At 45.1% G+C, this 19,090-nt stretch overlaps 1 protein-coding gene across 1 annotated transcript in view; it reads left to right on the forward strand.

Annotated features, from left to right (window-relative positions):
* The first annotated feature begins 426 nt into the window (after window positions 1-426).
* Window positions 427-19,090, forward strand: part of NGFR (nerve growth factor receptor) — an 86,738-nt gene continuing 68,074 nt past the window's right edge. The window contains exon 1 of the mRNA XM_040435050.1: window positions 427-541. Coding sequence (XP_040290984.1) covers window positions 506-541 — 36 coding nt within the window. The 5' untranslated portion in view covers window positions 427-505. The remainder of the gene's footprint in view (window positions 542-19,090) is intronic.

Raw genomic sequence — 19,090 nt, forward strand, 5'->3', positions numbered from 1 at the left:
TATCATCTGATACCCAGTGTGTGCTAATTCACATACATTAGGTCCAGCACTACCCAGGCATTGCCAGGCTGGTATTATTTGTCCCATGGCATTGCTTTACATAGCCCAGCACAGATTCTTCCTGTCAAACCACATGTGTGCAGAGCGAAATGCACAGCAAGGGGATCAGCAGAGGGACAAAGGAAAACGCTGCATCTTTTCTTTTCTCGTCTCCTCTTAAATAATTAGCAGTTAAGTGTTTATGGGGCTCAGATCCAAACATCATTCCCTAAATCCAATCCTGTCAACCAGTCGTTGCTTGTTGGATTGCTTCCCTGTATGGGAGGGAGGCAGGGAGGCGATGCTGTGTTTCAATGGGATGGACTTGCAGCTAATGGGAGGACAGCTAGGGGGAAGGATTTCTTTAAACAGAAGGGGATGGATTGTCAAAGCTTTAGGGGCAGGTGTAGCTGACTCGCTGCATTCTCTGTCTGCTTATCACTCCACAACCATCAGGACCAGGAGAATGGAGGCTCCCCTGCTTGTCATCCTGTGCAGCATAGTAAGTGCACCCTTTCTGTAGGACCACATCTGCAATGCTCCACAATTCATTCCTAGACCTAGATCCTTACATAATATAATGATATTATCATATTTTGCATGACATGCTTCTTGCGGTCCAGCTAGTGACTGGCCAACTCCATCATCTGGACTAAAGGATAGCATCCTTGCCTCTTGTTCCAGAAGGGTCATTCCGGGCTAAGCTTTGGCTTTTGATGTCCTTGTCCTATGGCAGCTCTATTATAGTTTTTTTTTATTCTATTTATGTTGTGTTGCCTTGCTGGGAGCCTTACTAGCCCAGATCTGCAGTGTCTAAGGGTTTGGCTTGTTGTAGATAATGCAGTGGTGGATAATTACCTTTCTATTACTGTGCACACAAAACCCTACAGACTCAGATTTCAGTAGAAGCTGCACAATGCATGCCCTTCAGTCCAGGAGCCAGTCCCAAACCTTTCACCCCCCCTCCCTATGTAAAACCCATTAATGGAATATATCATATGGTTAGTTGGTGCATGGAAGCTGTCACTCTCTGCTTATCTTCTGCTCCTCCTTGCAGTCTCCTTTCCATTCATATTCTGCTTATTTTCATGTCTTTATTACATTTTCATCTTACTTTTATGACATGCAAAGTTGGATGACCTTATTTGGTTCAGGAAAAGCCATGCTGACAGTGCACTGTCTGTATTCATTCAGATTAGATTGCAAGCTCTGTAGTCTAATTCTTTATTTCCTCAAACCCTGTTTTATTTATATAATAATGATATTCTAATTATTTCCGTTTTATAACTCAGATTAGAGAGAAAGCTCTTTAGATGTATGTTACTTCCACTCTTCCTGTATATTTTCGATAGCACAATGTAAAGTTCAAGCTCTTTGGTCTCTTTTTCATGTAATTGTTCCATCCTTCAAACTCTTAGGGTTTAATTCATTTACTCCCATATAGTCCCATTTGTAATAGCTCAGAGCAGAGTGCAAGCTTTTTGGATCTATTTCCCTTTTCCCCTAAATTTTTGTTCTCTCTTTCATAGCTCAATTTAGAGTACAAGTTCCTTGGGTCCAATTCCTTTTTACCTATATGGTACAATATGTATTAGCTTGATCTAAGTGAGCGCAAGCTCTTTGGTTCTAATTTCTTTTTCCCTATATAGTTATATCTACAGTAGCTTGGTCGAGATTGCAAGCTCTTTGGGAGACATTTATGAAATCTGATACGCCAGTTTTCTGGTGTTAAAATGTCTCAAGTGCTGGAGCATGTGACTTTTTTGTGCAGAATTTTGGACTCCTGCACCACCCCATGCCACTTTTAAAAGTGGGCTGGGATTAAGGCTAACTTTGCAGATTGAATCACTTTTAAGTCTCATTTATCTTCTGTAACATTCACAAAAGTCACAAAAATGTTTCAACTCCACACGAGGCAAACCCCAGACGTGCTTTAAAAGACTTTAAAGGCGTAAACCACATCACACTTGCACCAATTTCATTATCACTGTGCACCATTTCATAAATTAGGTGCATCAGCACAAACCAAAGACAGACTTACAAACTGTCTATTTCCATAATCCCTTCACTCTGCATGGAACTCTACCCATGCACTTTCCTTTATTGTATGGAATGATATAGATTAACAGAGTAATCAAATGCAGTCTTAATCATTTATTCTCCTGTTATGTTTAGTCAACACCCAACCCAAATTAAAATTCCTGTACGTTTGTGGCCATGTACAGACTGTGCCAGTGTAGGTGGGAAGTAATTTACAAGATGATTTTCTTTGCGTGTCAAGCTCTAGCCAGCAGTTGTGAATTTGGCATGCTTGTAATTTTAGATGTTTTCTAGATTCCACTGGAAAAGTTTTGAATGGGGAGATGATTTGGTTTGTAACTTTTTGAAAAAAGGGTGGTGAAGGGCATATGGAGATAGGTTGGGGTAGTGGTGTATAAATAGTGAATTATTCTAAATGCAAGTTACTTCAAGTTGGTGTTTCTGAGAAGACTTGCAAAGGGGAGTATCATGGTCACATATTTTTTTTTTTAAACATGTATGTACTTATTTAGTGAGAGTCTCAGTAATAGCTGTTTATTGTGCCCAGATTATGGGAGGATCACTGGTAAATGTGGCCACAGATGGTAACATTTTAGATACTCTTAAAGCCAATAGTTTTACTACCACAACTATAGAAACTCAATATCATTTTTTCACCAATATTAATCATACCCCAGACTTTCTCTTTAAAGGAGCCTCCAAATCAAACAGAGGGTAGTATATGACACTATGTGTGATATTGGACTTTGTTTTCTACAGGTATTGAACGTTTAGCTTAGGTTATGAAATCGGTTTTCAAAACATCAGGTCAAGTGTTCCTTCAAAACCTGGTCATGGAAGAGTTAAAAGTATGCCACCTTGAGAGGGTCCATTGAAAATCTATTGTTTCTGCAATCCAATTTTAACTCTTTCCTAAAAGCAGTCAATGGCATCTGGACTATATGATGCAGTGTTACTTGCAAGAGTAGGTGGTCCATATTCTGATTGTATCTCTACAAGAACTATTTTTGAGATATTTTGATGTCTGCTGAGTTGGCTTCTTTGATGAGGTGCTTTAGTAGTACTTTAGAATGGAGTTGGATTCTTGGTGACCATAGTAATGTTTCTCCAGGTTGTTCTGTCTTCTGCATGGGGCTTCAAGCTTCTCATTGGCATGTTCTTGATTATCAAGCTACAAATGGTCGTGTCCAGACTTGGGTCTTGTCATAAGGGATTACCATACTATCAAAATTGGTAGAGTAGTAGATAAACCATTGTGGACCGGTGACAGAATGTTGGATGTTGATTAGCATGGTTTTGTGGCCATAGTGTGTCCGTGGTTGAGTAACATATTTGTGTGTGTTTAAAACTTTGTAGGAGGTCAGTGGGGACTCAATAGGGATTGACATCCATCTTGTGCAGAACAATACATTGTTGTAAAAGCTGTCATGATTATTTCAGAAATGTACAAGAAATTACATTTGCTGGAAAGATGCTATAAATGTTGATTAACTGAGGAATGTGAAACTGATTATAATGTTTTCTTATGGACTATTTCACTTGAATAGCATCAATTATGATCGCACTTTTGCAAGTGACATAAAAAAAAACAGGTGTTGAACAGAGGGCTCTATAGGACTGTAAAGAACGTCTTATATGAGATGATCCAGGGCTACGCAGCGCATGGGCGACCAGCCGCTGCACTCATTTCAGGGGGGCTGCAGGGAGTACAACACCCCTGTTCTGGTGATTGTAGGGGTTCCAGCAGTAGAACCCACACTGATCTAATAGTTATCCCCTATAGGGGATAGGGGATAACTTAATCTACCCAGAATACTCCTTTAAAGTGCAACTGTTGTTTCAGTTTAAAGAGTCTTCTTAGCAAAGGCCTAAATAAATGTTGCTAAGGAGAGTGTCTTCAGTCTTCAGTATTTAACTGAGCATTGAAGCCACCTGTGTGTAACAAGTCAGACAGGCAGAGTGATGAGGAGTGATAGTTAGAGCACATATACATAGTCAGGGATTGGGATGATGAAAAGGGGTAGGCTGAAAGTCTCTGTATATTACACACAGGTGTCTTCAGCGATCAGTAGAACTGAAGACTGAAAGACTTTGCTTAGCAACGCTCAGGTAGAATTTTACTAAGAAGACTCTTTACACTGTTTTCTAATACTAAGAAACATATTTCCCTAATAAAGTTATTACAAAAATGTTTAACATTTCTGTTCCCTACGTTATACTAAAAATAAACTGAAATGACAATTACACTTTAACATGTGGCCTGGGCTTAAAATCATTAGATGCAATGGATAATGCAGGTTGTTGTCACAACCTTTAGATGAAATCCAACACATGATTTTATACGTCATAGCACAGATTAATATTGAACCTCCATCTGATTTATTGGTTTACACCACTAAATACCTAAGAACTTGAGACATGAAGACCAGTGTTTGTTTACCCATAATGTCCATTCCATGATCATTCGTTTTTCCAATGGTGTATATCCTGCACAGGTGCTCAATGCCCATTAAAATAAGTGATATAACCAACCAGGGCTTGGCCATATGTTTTTCTTCTATGGTAGGTATACCCTTGATTTGAATGTTGAATGTTGCATTTTCTCAACATCTTTAATATGTGTTGTTCTTATGGTTTCAGGTCTCTCTTTCCATTTCACCATTTGGGCTACTTTTTGTTTGCCCCACAAAATTTTTTCTACAGTTTTCAAACCAGCACTTGGATCTGAATACTTCTGCAATTGCATGTAATTAAAAATGTAGTAAAGCCTCAATGAAACCTGTTTGTATAGTGCCACCTGTTGTTTGCTCTTTGTCTTATGTCTCTGTCCACCTCTCTGAGGTGGATGCAAATGCTTAGTTCCATCCTTCAGCTGCAGCAGAAAGGACATCCCCTGCAAAAGGACATGCCAGCTTGAAATAAATCTAGCAGAGCAATTTGGGCAATGAATGGGGAGATCTCTGTACCCATGTCAGGTACAGAAATGGTTCTAGCCTTGTTAGAAAGAAATTGTCATGCAATATATAATGTCTGATTCTCATCTTAACATTAATCATGGGATAATCCCTTTAAGTGCAGTGTGGAGCAGTTGTTGGCATAACACTGTCCAGTAATGGAGCCATGAGTTTGATTTTGAAGGGATATCTTTTGCATGATGCTTGTACATTCTTTCAAGTGGATGTCATACACTTGGGTGTGTAAATGGGCTCCCTGTGAAATTGTTCCTAGAGTATGAGCCTCACTGAGCATTCTCTGACATTTTAATTGACCATTGCTACCATTTCTCTGGGCTTTCCTGGTAGTGTCTTGCTTTGGCTGAGGTTTGGGCACCATAGATATTTGCAATGTCATATCTGACTTCGTGTAATACTAAGCCAGTCATCTCTGGTTATTCTAGTCAACAAAGTTGCTGATTTTCAGGCTTCCCCAGTCTATTTGAGCTTTCACTTTCTTGGGTCAAACGTCAAACAATCTAGAACAACATTCCTAAAATTTACAAATTACTCCACCCTAAAGTCTATCACAAACTGTAGATCTTTCAGACATGGTGCTGGGTGCTTTACTTCTGTCAGGAATATAATAGTAATAACATAGTAACCACATATACAATTCAAATGAGTATTACACAGTCCACCAGACTGATAATACGTGTGAACCAATGATAGGCATTTATATAATGGTATAAAGGTAGCAGCTCTCTATACAAATGTAGCAAAGATGAATTTCTCATTTTATTCTTTGGTTCCGCCTTGCTTGTATATTGTGATTAGGGATGAACAAAGCGAGCTTGGATCCTGGATCCGAAGTCGCTTCGCTCAAAACTTTGGTTTAATGCTGTTCAGAGATCCGTCTCTGTACAGCATTAAAATGCATGGTCTCTAAAGAGGCGAAGTCAGTTATTCCTGAAGTCTCGTGAGACTTCGGTGAATAACTTCGATATTAGATTTTTAAACTGAAAAACTATTTTAAACTTGGATCCAAACTCGGGTTTCCAGGTACCAGCCCGAGCCAGCATTAAACCGAAGTTTTGAGCTAGGATCTGAAGCTCGCTTTGCTCATCCCTAATTCTGATGACTCTTTGGGTACGGCCACACGGTCAGGTTTCTGCATGTAGTTTTGGAAGCCAAAACCAGGAGTGAATAATAAAAAAAAAGTTGTATCTGACCTTCAAACTTTCTGCCCTTGTATGATTCACTCCTGGTTTTGACTTCCAAAACTGCAAGCAGAAACCTGACCGGGTGGCCGTACCCACATAGTTCAGAAAATGCTATATATCCCTGAGCTGTACCAAGTGTGAACGCTGCAGCACTTGACAAACCCAACACTGCCACAACTGTGTGTATTTCTTTCAGGGCTTCTGTACAGTGTAATGCACTCATTCAGATGACAGGATCCGTAAGTTAAGTCACACGTCCTCTATAGTGGTGAGGGTGTGTATATAACAGGTCCAGAGCTGAAGACTAATGATTCATGCACTTTATCTTACTTCTAACTAAGCCACCACATATTTCAATAATCTGTGTGTCCAAGACCTTGTGTTTGTTCACATGCCTGGTCGTGTGTTTAATTGTGCGATCATGTGAATTGTTGCGTGTCTACACTGGTTTGTTTGTGTGTGTAGACTTGTTTTTAATTATTTTTTCAAATGATTCTGTAAACTTCACTGAATGTATTTCTGCAACCTCTACAGGAGATAACCTAGTGGCCTATGTGGCATAAGGGTATCTCCACACGGTCAGGTTTCTGCATGCGGTTTTGGAAGCTAAAATCAGGAGTGGATAAGAATGGTCAGATATGACGTCTCCTCTTTTTTAATTCACTCCTGGTTTTGGCTTCCAAAACTGCATGCAGAAGCCTGACCGTGTGGTTGTACCCTAAGGTTGGGCTCCTTCCCACTACCTGCCTCTTATTATACCACCTCAATACATACCCTCTCTACCTCCTGAGTCCAATATTAATAAAACTGTTAAATGTTTGACAACCCCTGATGGGTCATATGGCCACTCTGGACTCTCATTCATAAATCAGAGCAGAGCGACTTTTAATATGGCAGGTTTTTTGGCCCCCTCAGGAACTAGGAGTTGGGTGCAACTGCAACTTTTGCACCCTCTATAACAACATCATCATAGTTGATCCTGCAGATCCTACAAGATGGGTCTTTCTGACACTCTCATACATCTGCTTTTATGTATCTATCCTTGGCCTCATAAAACCTGATTTCTGATTGGTTAACAGAATGCAATATCCTTAGGCAAAAACTCACTGAGTGAAGTCCATCCAGTGAGGTCCATCAGTAGTGATGGTTTAATTGCCATTTCAAAGCTACTAATGATTTCTTTATTACTGACCATCTGTCTTCATGAACGAGGCAAGCAGTGGTTTTGACAGTCCACATTTGAGACTAAAGTAGTAGGGGATCATCACCTTTTTGTATCCCTTGTCAAGGGCCAGAATAAAAGATTAGCTGATCTGTGCCCTGGGGCAGCAGAAGCTTAAGGGTAGATCTTCCATCTTACGGTGTATTATAGTCACTTCCATTAGAAGTACATTAGAAGATTGAGGGCCACCTTCACAAAAGATCCAAATGGTACCTGTATCATGATGGCAGGATTTACTGGCCATAACAAAATGGCCTAACATTTGTTTTCTCCTCCAAGCTATTTCCATGACTTTTGTGCCATTTCTCCACCCAAATGTTTCCCATGTTTCCCTCCATTACCACGCCTGTAGGGAGCACAGTCAGCATACCCTCATTTGCAGAACCAGTGTCAGAGATAATAGCATACCTCTAATAGAGACAGTCAATGCAGCTGCTATGGGGCGCGTGGAGGAAGGGGGCCCAGCCCTGCAGTAACGCCCCATTCCCAATTACATTTACATACAGTGGCGTTCCTAGGGTGTTTGGCACCCGGGGAGGATCCTTTCTCCACCCCCCCCTCCCAATACTTTAAAGATATTGTACCCCCTCACAGTATTATTGCCCTCATTGTACAACCTTCACAGTAGTTTTGTACAGATGTGTGCCCCTTCACAGTAGTTATGCCCTCTCTGTGCCCATTTCACAGTTGTAATGCCCTCTCTGGCCCCCTTCACAGTAATAATTCCAATTGTACCCCCTTCACAGTAATAATCTCCTCTGTGTCCCCTTCATAGTAATACTCCCCAATGTGTCCCCTTCATAGTAATAATCCCAATTGTTCCCCCTTTATAGTAATAATGCCCATTGTTCCCCCTCCACAGTAATAATGACCATTGTGCCCCTTAATAGTAGTAATGCCGACTGTGCTAGTAATGCCCTCTGTGCCCCCTCTATAGTAGAAATCCCCATTGTGCCCCCTTCACAGTAATAATGCCCACTGTGCCCCTTCACAGTAGTTATGCCCTCTCTGTGCCCATTTCACAGTTGTAATGCCCTCTCTGGTCCCCTTCACAGTAATAATCCCAATTGTACCCCCTTCACAGTAATAATCTCCTCTGTGTCCCCTTCATAGTAATACTCCCCAATGTGTCCCCTTCATAGTAATAATCCCAATTGTGCCCCCTTTATAGTAATAATGCCCATTGTTCCCCCTTCACAGTAATAATGCCCATTGTGCCCCTTAATAGTAGTAATGCCCACTGTGGTAGTAATGCCCTCTGTGCCCCCTCTATAGTAGAAATCCCCATTGTGCCCCCTCCATAGTAGAAATGCCCATTGTGCCCCCTTCACATTAGTAATGCCCTCTGTGCCCCCTCCATAGTAATAAAGTCCTATGTGCCCCCTCCATAGTAATAAAACCCTCTGTGCCCCCTCTGTATTAAAAACAAACAAAAACCCACAGTAACTACTCACCTTGTCCAGTTCCTGAAGCTCATATACCTCTCTTCCCTGCAGGCACAGATCGCTCTGCAGCACTGTGTGGGCGGAGCTTATGCAGATTTCGAGTCTGCAGGCTTCGCCCACACAGGCTGGCAGCGCGATCTGTGTCTGCAGGCTGAATGGTGCAGCGGGGCGAAGTCTTCCTGCTTCACCATTTTGTGCACCGCCGTCCTGAAGGAGGGGAGGAGCGCTGGGAGCTGAGCGGTGAGTGACAGGATCACAGCTCCCAGCGCTCCAGCAATGAGCACTTCCATCTGTATTAATGGAAGCGCTCATTGCTTCTGGCACCCGGGGCGGACCACTTCCAATGCGCCCCCCCTTAGTATGCCACTGCTTACATAGCTAACTGTGAAAACCTAGCTAGCTGTACAGAAGGACCTGCGATGATATAATCAGCATGTGTTCAGGGCAGTTTTATAGAGTCAGTAGTTTTGAAAGAAGTCCGAGGGCTGGGCCCACAGATTCAGAGGGTACACGATGCCACACAGACACAGCATTTACTGAACAGTTATAGTGAACAAGTAGCTGAGCTTACATAAACAGAATGGTAACAGAGCATAAACACAGTAAGGATAATACTGCCTAACACTAACCCAGTACTTGCGTAATTTTCTCCAATGTCCATAAAGCAGCCTGGATGCGCCTGAATGTTCCTGAGCAAGCTTTAATATTGGGGTGCACCCTAAGTATTGCGCAATACTATTTGTAATCCAAAGAAAGTGAAGTCTGTATCCTGCAGCTTTCATATATATCCAAAAGTGTCACTGGAACAGTGCAATGTGATGGGACATGGCGAAGCCGCACTTACAGTTCCTTGGATACTTAGGCAGACTCTTGGCGTTCTTTCCCTGAACCACTGGTCCACTCCCGAACTGGACCATACAGTCACGTGATTACCGGAGTCGTTGTTGCGAATATTCCCTTGATGCTGTTGCCAGACTCAACTGTGAGCCATAAATCCTCTTCCAGGCTCCACAGAGGTTCTCTCCTGACATCCTCAGCATTCACCGGGCAGCCTCCGTCTGGTCACTTCCTGCTCTGCACCAGAACTCCTCCTCTTCCAGGGAGAGTGTGATGCAGTAAGTTAATATCTTTGTGCAGCCTCAAATCTGCAATTACAGTTCGCTATCACCCTACTGAAGGTCCCTAAATTAACTTTATTTGAACTTTGAAAGACAAAACTGAATATAACTTTTCTCTGCTAACAGCTTTAGTGAGACTATATCTTATCGCCATCTACTGACAGAAGAGAGACATTGCAGGCATAATACAAATTACATTCAACAGCGTTAATGAACATTGTTCCACACCCTTACAGTTTTACAGCTGAAGGACCTGTGATGGTGTCATTGTCATGTCACCAGGGCAGGGTGATGGATCTCAGCAGTGAAGAGGGAAATGTAGTGAAACTACATGGGGAGGAGCTTCTGTGTGTGCCTGGAGGAGAGGTGAGTGGTGTCCTGGGATAGCCTATAACAGGCATGCTCAACCTGCGGCCCTCCAGCTGTTGCAAAACTACAACTCCCAGCATCCCTCAACAGCCTACAGCTATCAGCCTACAGCAATGCATGGTGGGAGTTGTAGTTTTACAACAGCTGGAGGGCTGCAGGTTGAGCATCCCTGGCCTATAACATCCTATTACTGGGAGTTGGAGTTTTGTCCTACTGTATCCACATCCATACAGGGGCGGACTGACCGGTCGGGCACTTCGGGCATGGTCCGAGGGCCCGGGCGGGATGGGGGCCCGCCGCAGAATAACATTATGTGTTAATGTTATCCCCCAGGGCTCCATTTGCGACTAGAGCCGCGCCGCAGCTCTGAATACAGCGGCGGGGCACAGGAGCTGAACTATCATGTTCTTATCAGCAGCGCAGTGGAAGAGTCTCTCCCTCCCCCTGTGCTGCTGCCGCCGCGGCCAATAAGAAGAGGGACAGGCGGAGGGGCTGTGGCCACTGCGCCACCAATGAAGATAACTGAGCTGTTAATACAAATACAGGAGGCGGGTGCTGGAATCAAATAGCCGGCACCCGACCTCTGACAGGGAGCGGCACCTAAGGGGTTAACTGCCGCTGATCGCAGCCCCCTGTCATAGAGGTCGGGTGCCGCTATTTGATTCCGGCACCCGCCTCCTGTATTTGTATTAACAGCTCAGTTATCTTCATTGGTGGCGCAGTGCCCCCCCCCCCCCCAGTATAATAAACATTGAGTGCGGCGCCCCCCCCCAGTATAATAAACATTGAGTGCGGCGCCCCCCCCCCCAGTATAATAAACATTGAGTGTGGCGCCCCCCCCCCCCAGTATAATAAACATTGAGTGCGGCGCCCCCCCCCAGTATAATAAACATTGAGTGCGGCCCCCCCCCCCCCATATAATAAACATTGGTGGCTCAGTGGGAAGTGCCAATGAGGGTTAAAATAAATAAATAAAAATTAATTCACCTCCTCCAATTGATCGCGCAGCTGCCGGTCTCCTGTTCTTTCTTCAGGACCTGTGGTGACGTCACTGAGCTCCATCACATGGTCCATTACCATGGTGATGGATCATGTGATGTATCATGTGATGAGCACAGTGATGTCACCACAGGTCCTTTGACAGGCTGCTACGCGATCAATTGGAGGAGGTGAGTTAATTTTTATTTATTTATTTTAACCCTCATTGGCACTGCCCACTGCGCCACCAATGTTTATTATACTGGGGGGGGCGCCGCACTCAATGTTTATTATACGGGGGGGGCCGCACTCAATGTTTATTATACTGGGGGGGTGGGGGGCGCACTCAATGTTTTTATTTATTTTTTTAACCCTCATTGGCACTGCCCACCAATGTTTATATATTTATTATACTAGGGAGGGGGGGGCGCACTGCGCCACCAATGTTTATATGTTTATTATACTAGGGAGGGGGGGGCGCACTGCGCCACCAATGTTTATATGTTTATTATACTAGGGAGGGGGGGCGCACTGCGCCACCAATGTTTATATGTTTATTATACTAGGGAGGGGGGGCGCACTGCGCCACCAATGTTTATATGTTTATTATACTAGGGAGTAGGGAGGGGGGGCGCACTGCGCCACCAATGTTTATTATGTTGGGGGGGGGACGCACTGCGCCACCAATGTTTATATGTTTATATGTTTATTATACTAGGGAGGGGGGGGCGCACTGCGCCACCAATGTTTATTATGTTGGGGGGGGACGCACTGCGCCACCAATGTTTATATGTTTATTATACTAGGGAGGTGGGGGGCGCACTGTGCCACCAATGTTTATTATGTTGGGGGGGGACGCACTGCGCCACCAATGTTTATATGTTTGTTATACTAGGGAGGGGGGGCGCACTGCGCCACCAATGTTTATATGTTTATTATACTAGGGAGTAGGGAGGGGGGGCGCACTGCGCCACCAATGTTTATTATGTTGGAGGGGGACGCACTGCGCCACCAATGTTTATTATACTAGGGAGGGGGGGGCGCACTGCGCCACCAATGTTTATTATGTTGGGGGGGGGACGCACTGCGCCACCAATGTTTATATGTTTGTTATACTAGGGAGGGGGGGCGCACTGCGCCACCAATGTTTATTATGTTGGGGGGGACGCACTGCGCCACCAATGTTTACTATACTGGGGTGTTGGGGGGGCGCACTGTGCCACCAATGTTTATTATATTGACCTTCTACTACACATTCTGCATTAAAGAATGCTATTATTTTCCCTTATAACCATGTTGTTATAAGGGAAAGTAATACAGTGAATAGACTTTCATCCTAGCAACCATGCGTGAAAATCGCACGGTTCAACCGGAAGGATGGATCCGGCATTCCGGTATTTTGAATGCCGGATACGGCACTAATACATTCCTATGGGGAAAAATGCTGAATCCGGCATTCAGGCAAATCTTCAGTTTTTTTCGCCAGAGATAAAACCGTAGAATGCTGCGGTTTTATCTTTTGCCTGATCAGTGAAAAAGACTGACCTGAAGACATCTTTTCCGGTATAGAGCCCCTGTGACGGAACTCTATGCCAGAAATTAAAAACGCTAGTGTGAAAGTACCCTAAAATATTAAAGAGGACCTTTCACCTGTATAAACTATGTGAACTGAGTATGCTGCCATATAGAGCGGCGCCCGGGGATCTCACTGCACTTACTATTATCCCCGGGCGCCGCTCCGTTCTCCCGTTATAGGCTCCGGTACCTTTGCTTCTTAAGTTATAGTAGGCGGGTCTTCCCTTGTCCTGTGGGCGTCTCCTTCTCCTAGGCTGCAGCGCTGGCCAATTGCAGCGCACAGCTCACAGCCTGAGAGGTTTTTTTCTCCCAGGCTGTGAGCTGTGCGCTGTGATTGGCCAGCGCTGCAGCCTAGGAGAAGGAGACGCCCACAGGACAAGGGAAAACCCGCCTACTATAACTTAAGAAGCAAAGGTACCGGAGCCTATAACGGGAGAACGGAGCGGCGCCCGGGGATAATAGTAAGTGCAGTGAGATCCCCGGGCGCCGCTCTATATGGCAGCATACTCAGTTCACATAGTTTATACAGGTGAAAGGTCCTCTTTAAGTTTAAATCCCCCCTTTCCCAATTTTACATACAAAATATATAAACAATAAATAAACATATTACATAGCGCTGTGTCCGAAAAGTCCAAACCAATAAATTATTAAAAAATATCTCCTATGCGGTGAGCATTCGCCATTTTTAGTCACCTTGTCACCCCAAAAAATAGGATAGGACTGTTCTATTATGGGCCGAACGTTTCATAAAATGCAAAATGCACGCGGCTTTTTTTGGTGTTTTTTTGCGCGGTATTGAGTATCGTAATACCTTTTTATGGTGACGAAAGCGAATCAAAACTTTGGTATCGAAACAACCCTACGCCAATCTGATCGGCGTAGCGTTGTCACGATACCAAAATTTTGATTCAGTTTTGATTTGGCGACTAAAAATTTAATTTGGCTCCTAAATTTTTCAGTTCAGGAGCCAATGGCTACTAGGTATTTTTTTTAGTCTGGAGCACTGTGCCCAGCACCCCGATTCCGAATGTTATGCTGGCCTGGTAATGGCAGCGGGGCCCGGTGCAGTCACTGTATTCTATTACACCGGGCCCCGCTCACTGTAATACTAATATTCATATGTGAACAACTTGAAATCCTCTGCGATCCTCTCCCTCTGAGCTCTCTGTACTCACACTCAGTAGCAGGCCGGGCGGCAGCGCAACTCACTGACGTCACGCGCCTGCTCCTCCTGCTTCATTCATAAAGTGGGAGGAGCAGGCGCGTGACGTCAGTGAGTTGCGCTGCAGCCCGGCCTGCTACTGAGTTTGTGAGTACAGAGAGGGAGAGGATCGCAGAGGATTTCAAGTTGTTCACATATGAATATTAGTATTACAGTGAGCGGGGCCCGGTGTAATAGAATACAGTGACTGCACCGGGCCCCGCTGCCATTACAACACAAGATGCCGGCCCCCAGACCCTGTATTGGGGGTCATTCACTCACAGCGACACTGTTATGGGGGTATCTGTGGATGACACATATATAGCATAAGGTGCTATATATGTGTCACCCACAGATCCCCCCCACAACAGTGCCATCCACAGCGCCCCCACAACAGTGCCATCCGCAGAGCCCCCACAACAGTGCCATCCACAGAGCCCCCACAACAGTGCCATCCACAGAGCCCCCATAACAGTGCCATCCACAGAGCCCCCATAACAGTGCCATCCACAGAGCCCCCATAACAGTGCCATCCACAGAGCCCCCATAACACCTTTTGGTTCAAAATATTTTTTAATTTGGCTATTCCCCACCCCTCTTGTAATTGTTCCGCTACTTGTGGGCTGCGCGGGAATGAGTTCAGTCACTTCGGTGCGCAATCCCGTCCTGCAGCGCGTGATCCCGCAAGACCCACCGCTGTAGGTCACGGGTCTCGCGGGATCACGCGCCGCAGGATGGGATTGCGCACCGAAGTGACTAAACTCATGCCCATGTAGCCCGCAAGTAGAGGATCAGTGGAACAAGTACAGGGTGGGTGGGGGGATGATCTGTGGGGTTGCTCAGACGGCTAGGCCCTTCACAGTAGTTATTAACCCCTTTCAGCAGTCCCCCCCCCCCCTTTCACAGTAGTTATGCCCAGATATGTGCCCCCTTCACAGTAGTTATGCCCAGATATGTGCCCCCTTCACAGTAGTTATGCCCACACTGCTTCTAACAGAGGCTCACTAATGGACGCTGAGCTTAGATCACCCCATACGAAAGCATTGAATCAATGCTTTCCTATGGGGAAAAATCTGACCCTGGAGGTCATCATGCAGAGTGTGAATACGTCCAGCGTCAGATACCGGACCAAAGGTCTGTTTTACTCCAGGAAGCCCTCAGGTGGCTGCCAGCCACTAGAGGCGGACTTATTGCTGGAACGTAAACAATGCCGTTTCTCTATAACATTGCAGCCCGATTTGCAAAAGGGACACTGTACCCAGACCACATCAATGAGCTGAAGGGGTCTGGGTGCCTTTTGTGTCGCTTTAACTTTGAAATGTTATTAAAGATTGTGTAGGGTGTGGCTGGAGGCGGGGCATGGAGGCGGGACAAGGGTGGGGCTTGCAGCAGAACATGGGTGGGGCCTGTAAGGGGGCCCTTGATTTATTTTGCCCGGGGGCCCTGAGGGTTCTCAGTCCGCCCCTGCATCCATATAATGTTCACGGACGCCCTACAATCTGGGCATGTTGGGAGTTGTAGTTCTCTCCTCTTATAATATCCACTGATGCTGTATAATAACAGTCTGGTAATGCTGGGGATTGTAGTTCTCTCCTCTTATACTCTCTCCCTCTAATGTCAACTTGCAGGGGCGTTGCTAGGGTCTCAAAAGATCCGGGGCCCAAGCCCCAATGCATACGGCCCAATTCTCTAAGACCAACCGACCCCTAAGCTCGCTATAGCTATATAGCTATACAGCAGCACGTACCTCTCACATCCAGTTACTCCCGGGTGACGTCTCCTCGGATGTAGATCTTCTCTGTCATCATCTTCTCCATTCCGTCCGGACAACTTCTCTCAGCTGCTCCTCGTCTCTACAGAGTGTGACACACAGACATCTTAGCTTCCTCATTTTTCTGTACCCCCAAATACTATCCTGAAGAAAAATGAGTGCCCCCATAGTAATAGTGCTCCTCATAGTCCCACCAATAGTAAGTCCCTTCTAGAATGCCCTCATTAGTAATACTGTCCCCTACAGTGCCCCCAACTGTGATAATGCTCCCTAAGAGGGCCCCCATTAGTTAAAGAGCCCTCCAGTATTAATAATGCCTTACAGAGCCCCTAGTAGAAATAAGGCCCCCCTATTGTTCCCCCAGTGGTAATAAAACTATCTACTGACCCCTCAGTAGTAATAAGACCCCCACAGTGCTCTTAGTAGAAATAATGTGGATCTATAAGTCCCTCCTATAGAGCCCCCAGTAGTAATAAGAATGCCTAATGTCTCCTGGATTTAAAATTCCCCCACAGTGCCCCCTACTGTTATAATGCTCACCCTGAAGTGCCCCAGTATTTATATCGCCTACTGTTATAATGCTCGCCCTGAAGCCCTCCCAGTACCCCCTGGAGTGCCCCCTGTAGTTATATTCCTCTGTTTACTGTCCTCAAAAATTATAATTCCTCAGCCCCTCCTCCATACAGTCTTGTGTAAATAATATTATTTCCCTTCTCCGCCATAGAGTGCCATGTAAATACCATCACACCATCTCTCCAGCCCCCTCCAATATACAGTCCCATGTAAATAACATCCGTTTCTATCTATAGCGCCCTCTAAAATACAGTCCTATGTAAATAACATCACACTATCTCTCCTGCCCCCCTCAATATACAGTCCCACGTAAATAATATTACCCCCTTCCCAGCCGCCTTCAACATACAGTCCCACGTAAATAACATTCCCCCCTACCCAGCCGCCTTCAACATACAGTCTCATGTAAAGAACATATCCCCTCCACAGCCACCCCCAACATGCAGTCCCATGTAAATCACATTACCCCTCAACATTCAGTCCCATGTAAATAATATCACTCCCTCCCACAGCCACCTTCAACATATAGTCCCATGTAAATAACATCACTCCCTCAACTTTCAGTCCCATGTAAATAACTTCACTCCACCCCACTGTCCCATGTAAATAACCTCCCTCCCTTCAGCCCTAACATACAGTCCCAGTTAAATAATTACAACTCCCAGCATGGCTCTGCCTCTCACACTGAGTAATCTACCCCTTCACTTACCTCTCCTCATATAGCAGACCTCACCACAGCTTCTTCCCAGGACTTCTCCTCACTGCTGAGCCGTCCTCTCCTGCACTGGTCATATGACGGTGACATCATGGCCCCGAGGCCCCGAATGTTTTAACCTAGCAACACCCCTGTCAACTTGTGTTCCATAATAACACCCTAGACATGCTGGGAGTTGTAGTTCTCTCCTCTTTTACCCCTCCATGTATTGCCCACTAATTTTCACCTGTTTCACACCTGTTGCAGAAGTCTGTTCCGACAGAGAACAGTCTGCTGGAGCTCATTGGATCTGGCATTGATGAAGCTTCCCGGAATACCCGCCGGCCCCATTGTACCCAGAGAGCTCTAGCAGGCCGTACTCTGCCGGAACAGTTGGCTGGAACTACTGCCAACAGTGTGACACAGGCCTAAACTGGTCATGATGAGATTTGTAGTTCTCCTATGACTATTATGATGTTCTACAGCAGCTGAGGTGTATATTAGGCTTTGTTCGCATCTGCGCTAGTGACGTTCGCTGTTCTGCTGTGTCATAGGAGCACAACAACGAAAATCAAGGTAGTGCCGATTCTGGCGCATCCAGACATGGGGGCCCAATTCAGATTCTTGCTATGGGGCCCAATGATTTTTATGTATGCCCAATTCAGAGATCAACCTTTAAGTACATTGTATCCACATGATGCATATTTATATGGGTTTTCATGGCATTTCGTGCTACTCCATGACTCTACGTCAGTGTGTGAGGTATAAAAACGTAAGTTTCCTGCAGAGGGTGTGAAAAGGACAGGTACATAAGATGCTCCGGGCATTATGTGTTTACTAGGAACCTGCTGCGAACTGTGGTAAACTTGCACCTGCAGGTTGTCAGCGTCACTTAGTTATGTCAGTCAGGAGGACAGGGCCAAAAAGCGGCTGTAAAAACTCTGCAAGAATTCAAACAATCCGAGGGAGGGACACGGAGATGCTCTGCAGATCAAAGCTGTGACAGAGGCTCTGCAGATGCCACTTCTATTACACAAAAAGCTATGCAGGTGTTATGGGCAATAACATACAAAAGGGATGTCATGAAATCACTTGACTTTATATATGATACCCCTGACATGAAAGTCAGTAATCACAAAGCATAGATTTTGTTGCCTGACACCTATTGTATGTATTAGCTCTAGCCTAATCAGTCAAGATCCCCCTCCTAGTTAGAGAGCAGATACAAAGAGCACCTCTTTCTCTGGAGGATCAGGCACGTCTATGCATCCTAAGGACAGCCCATTGATTTTATTGAGAAATGTGTAATGCTTAATTTCCCCTGTGGCGGCGCTGCACAGATTTCCCTACTTATTACAGCTGGTGGCTGGTGGCAAGCAGTGAGACATCCTATAATCAGCTTGGGTGAAAAATGATTATGAACCCCATTTTGCAGCACCTCTCTGAATTGGATAATAGAAGGGAGTTCCACGTGGGGGCTGACTATAGAAACATATAGCACTAAATATTTATAAAACTTAAAATTCATAAATCGGGGCTAATATGCAGATAGCGACCAGATGGACACTTTCTGAAACTGTTTAGTAAATTTAGTAAATTAAAGGGGTTGGCCCATCTCACTAGGTTATGCCACCGATGTCTGATAGGTGGGAGAGGTGAGAGGTGGGACCCGCACGGAGCCGGCAAAGTGGAGGAGAGCAGACTGCTCAAGTGCACTGCCCACCATTCATTTCTATGAGACTGACAAAAATAGACGAGCACTGGCTTGGTTGTTTCCTTGGCCCCATATAAGTGAATGGAGCAGGGGCCAAGCTTGCGCGGTGCACTTTTGATTAATTTCTACGGGCACTACCATAGAAATGAATGTAGGGCGGCAGCACATGCTGGTCCGCTCTCTTTCACTTTATGG

This window comes from Bufo bufo, chromosome 6 (genome assembly GCF_905171765.1).
Source record: "Bufo bufo chromosome 6, aBufBuf1.1, whole genome shotgun sequence".
NCBI classification, from domain to species: Eukaryota; Metazoa; Chordata; class Amphibia; order Anura; family Bufonidae; genus Bufo; species Bufo bufo.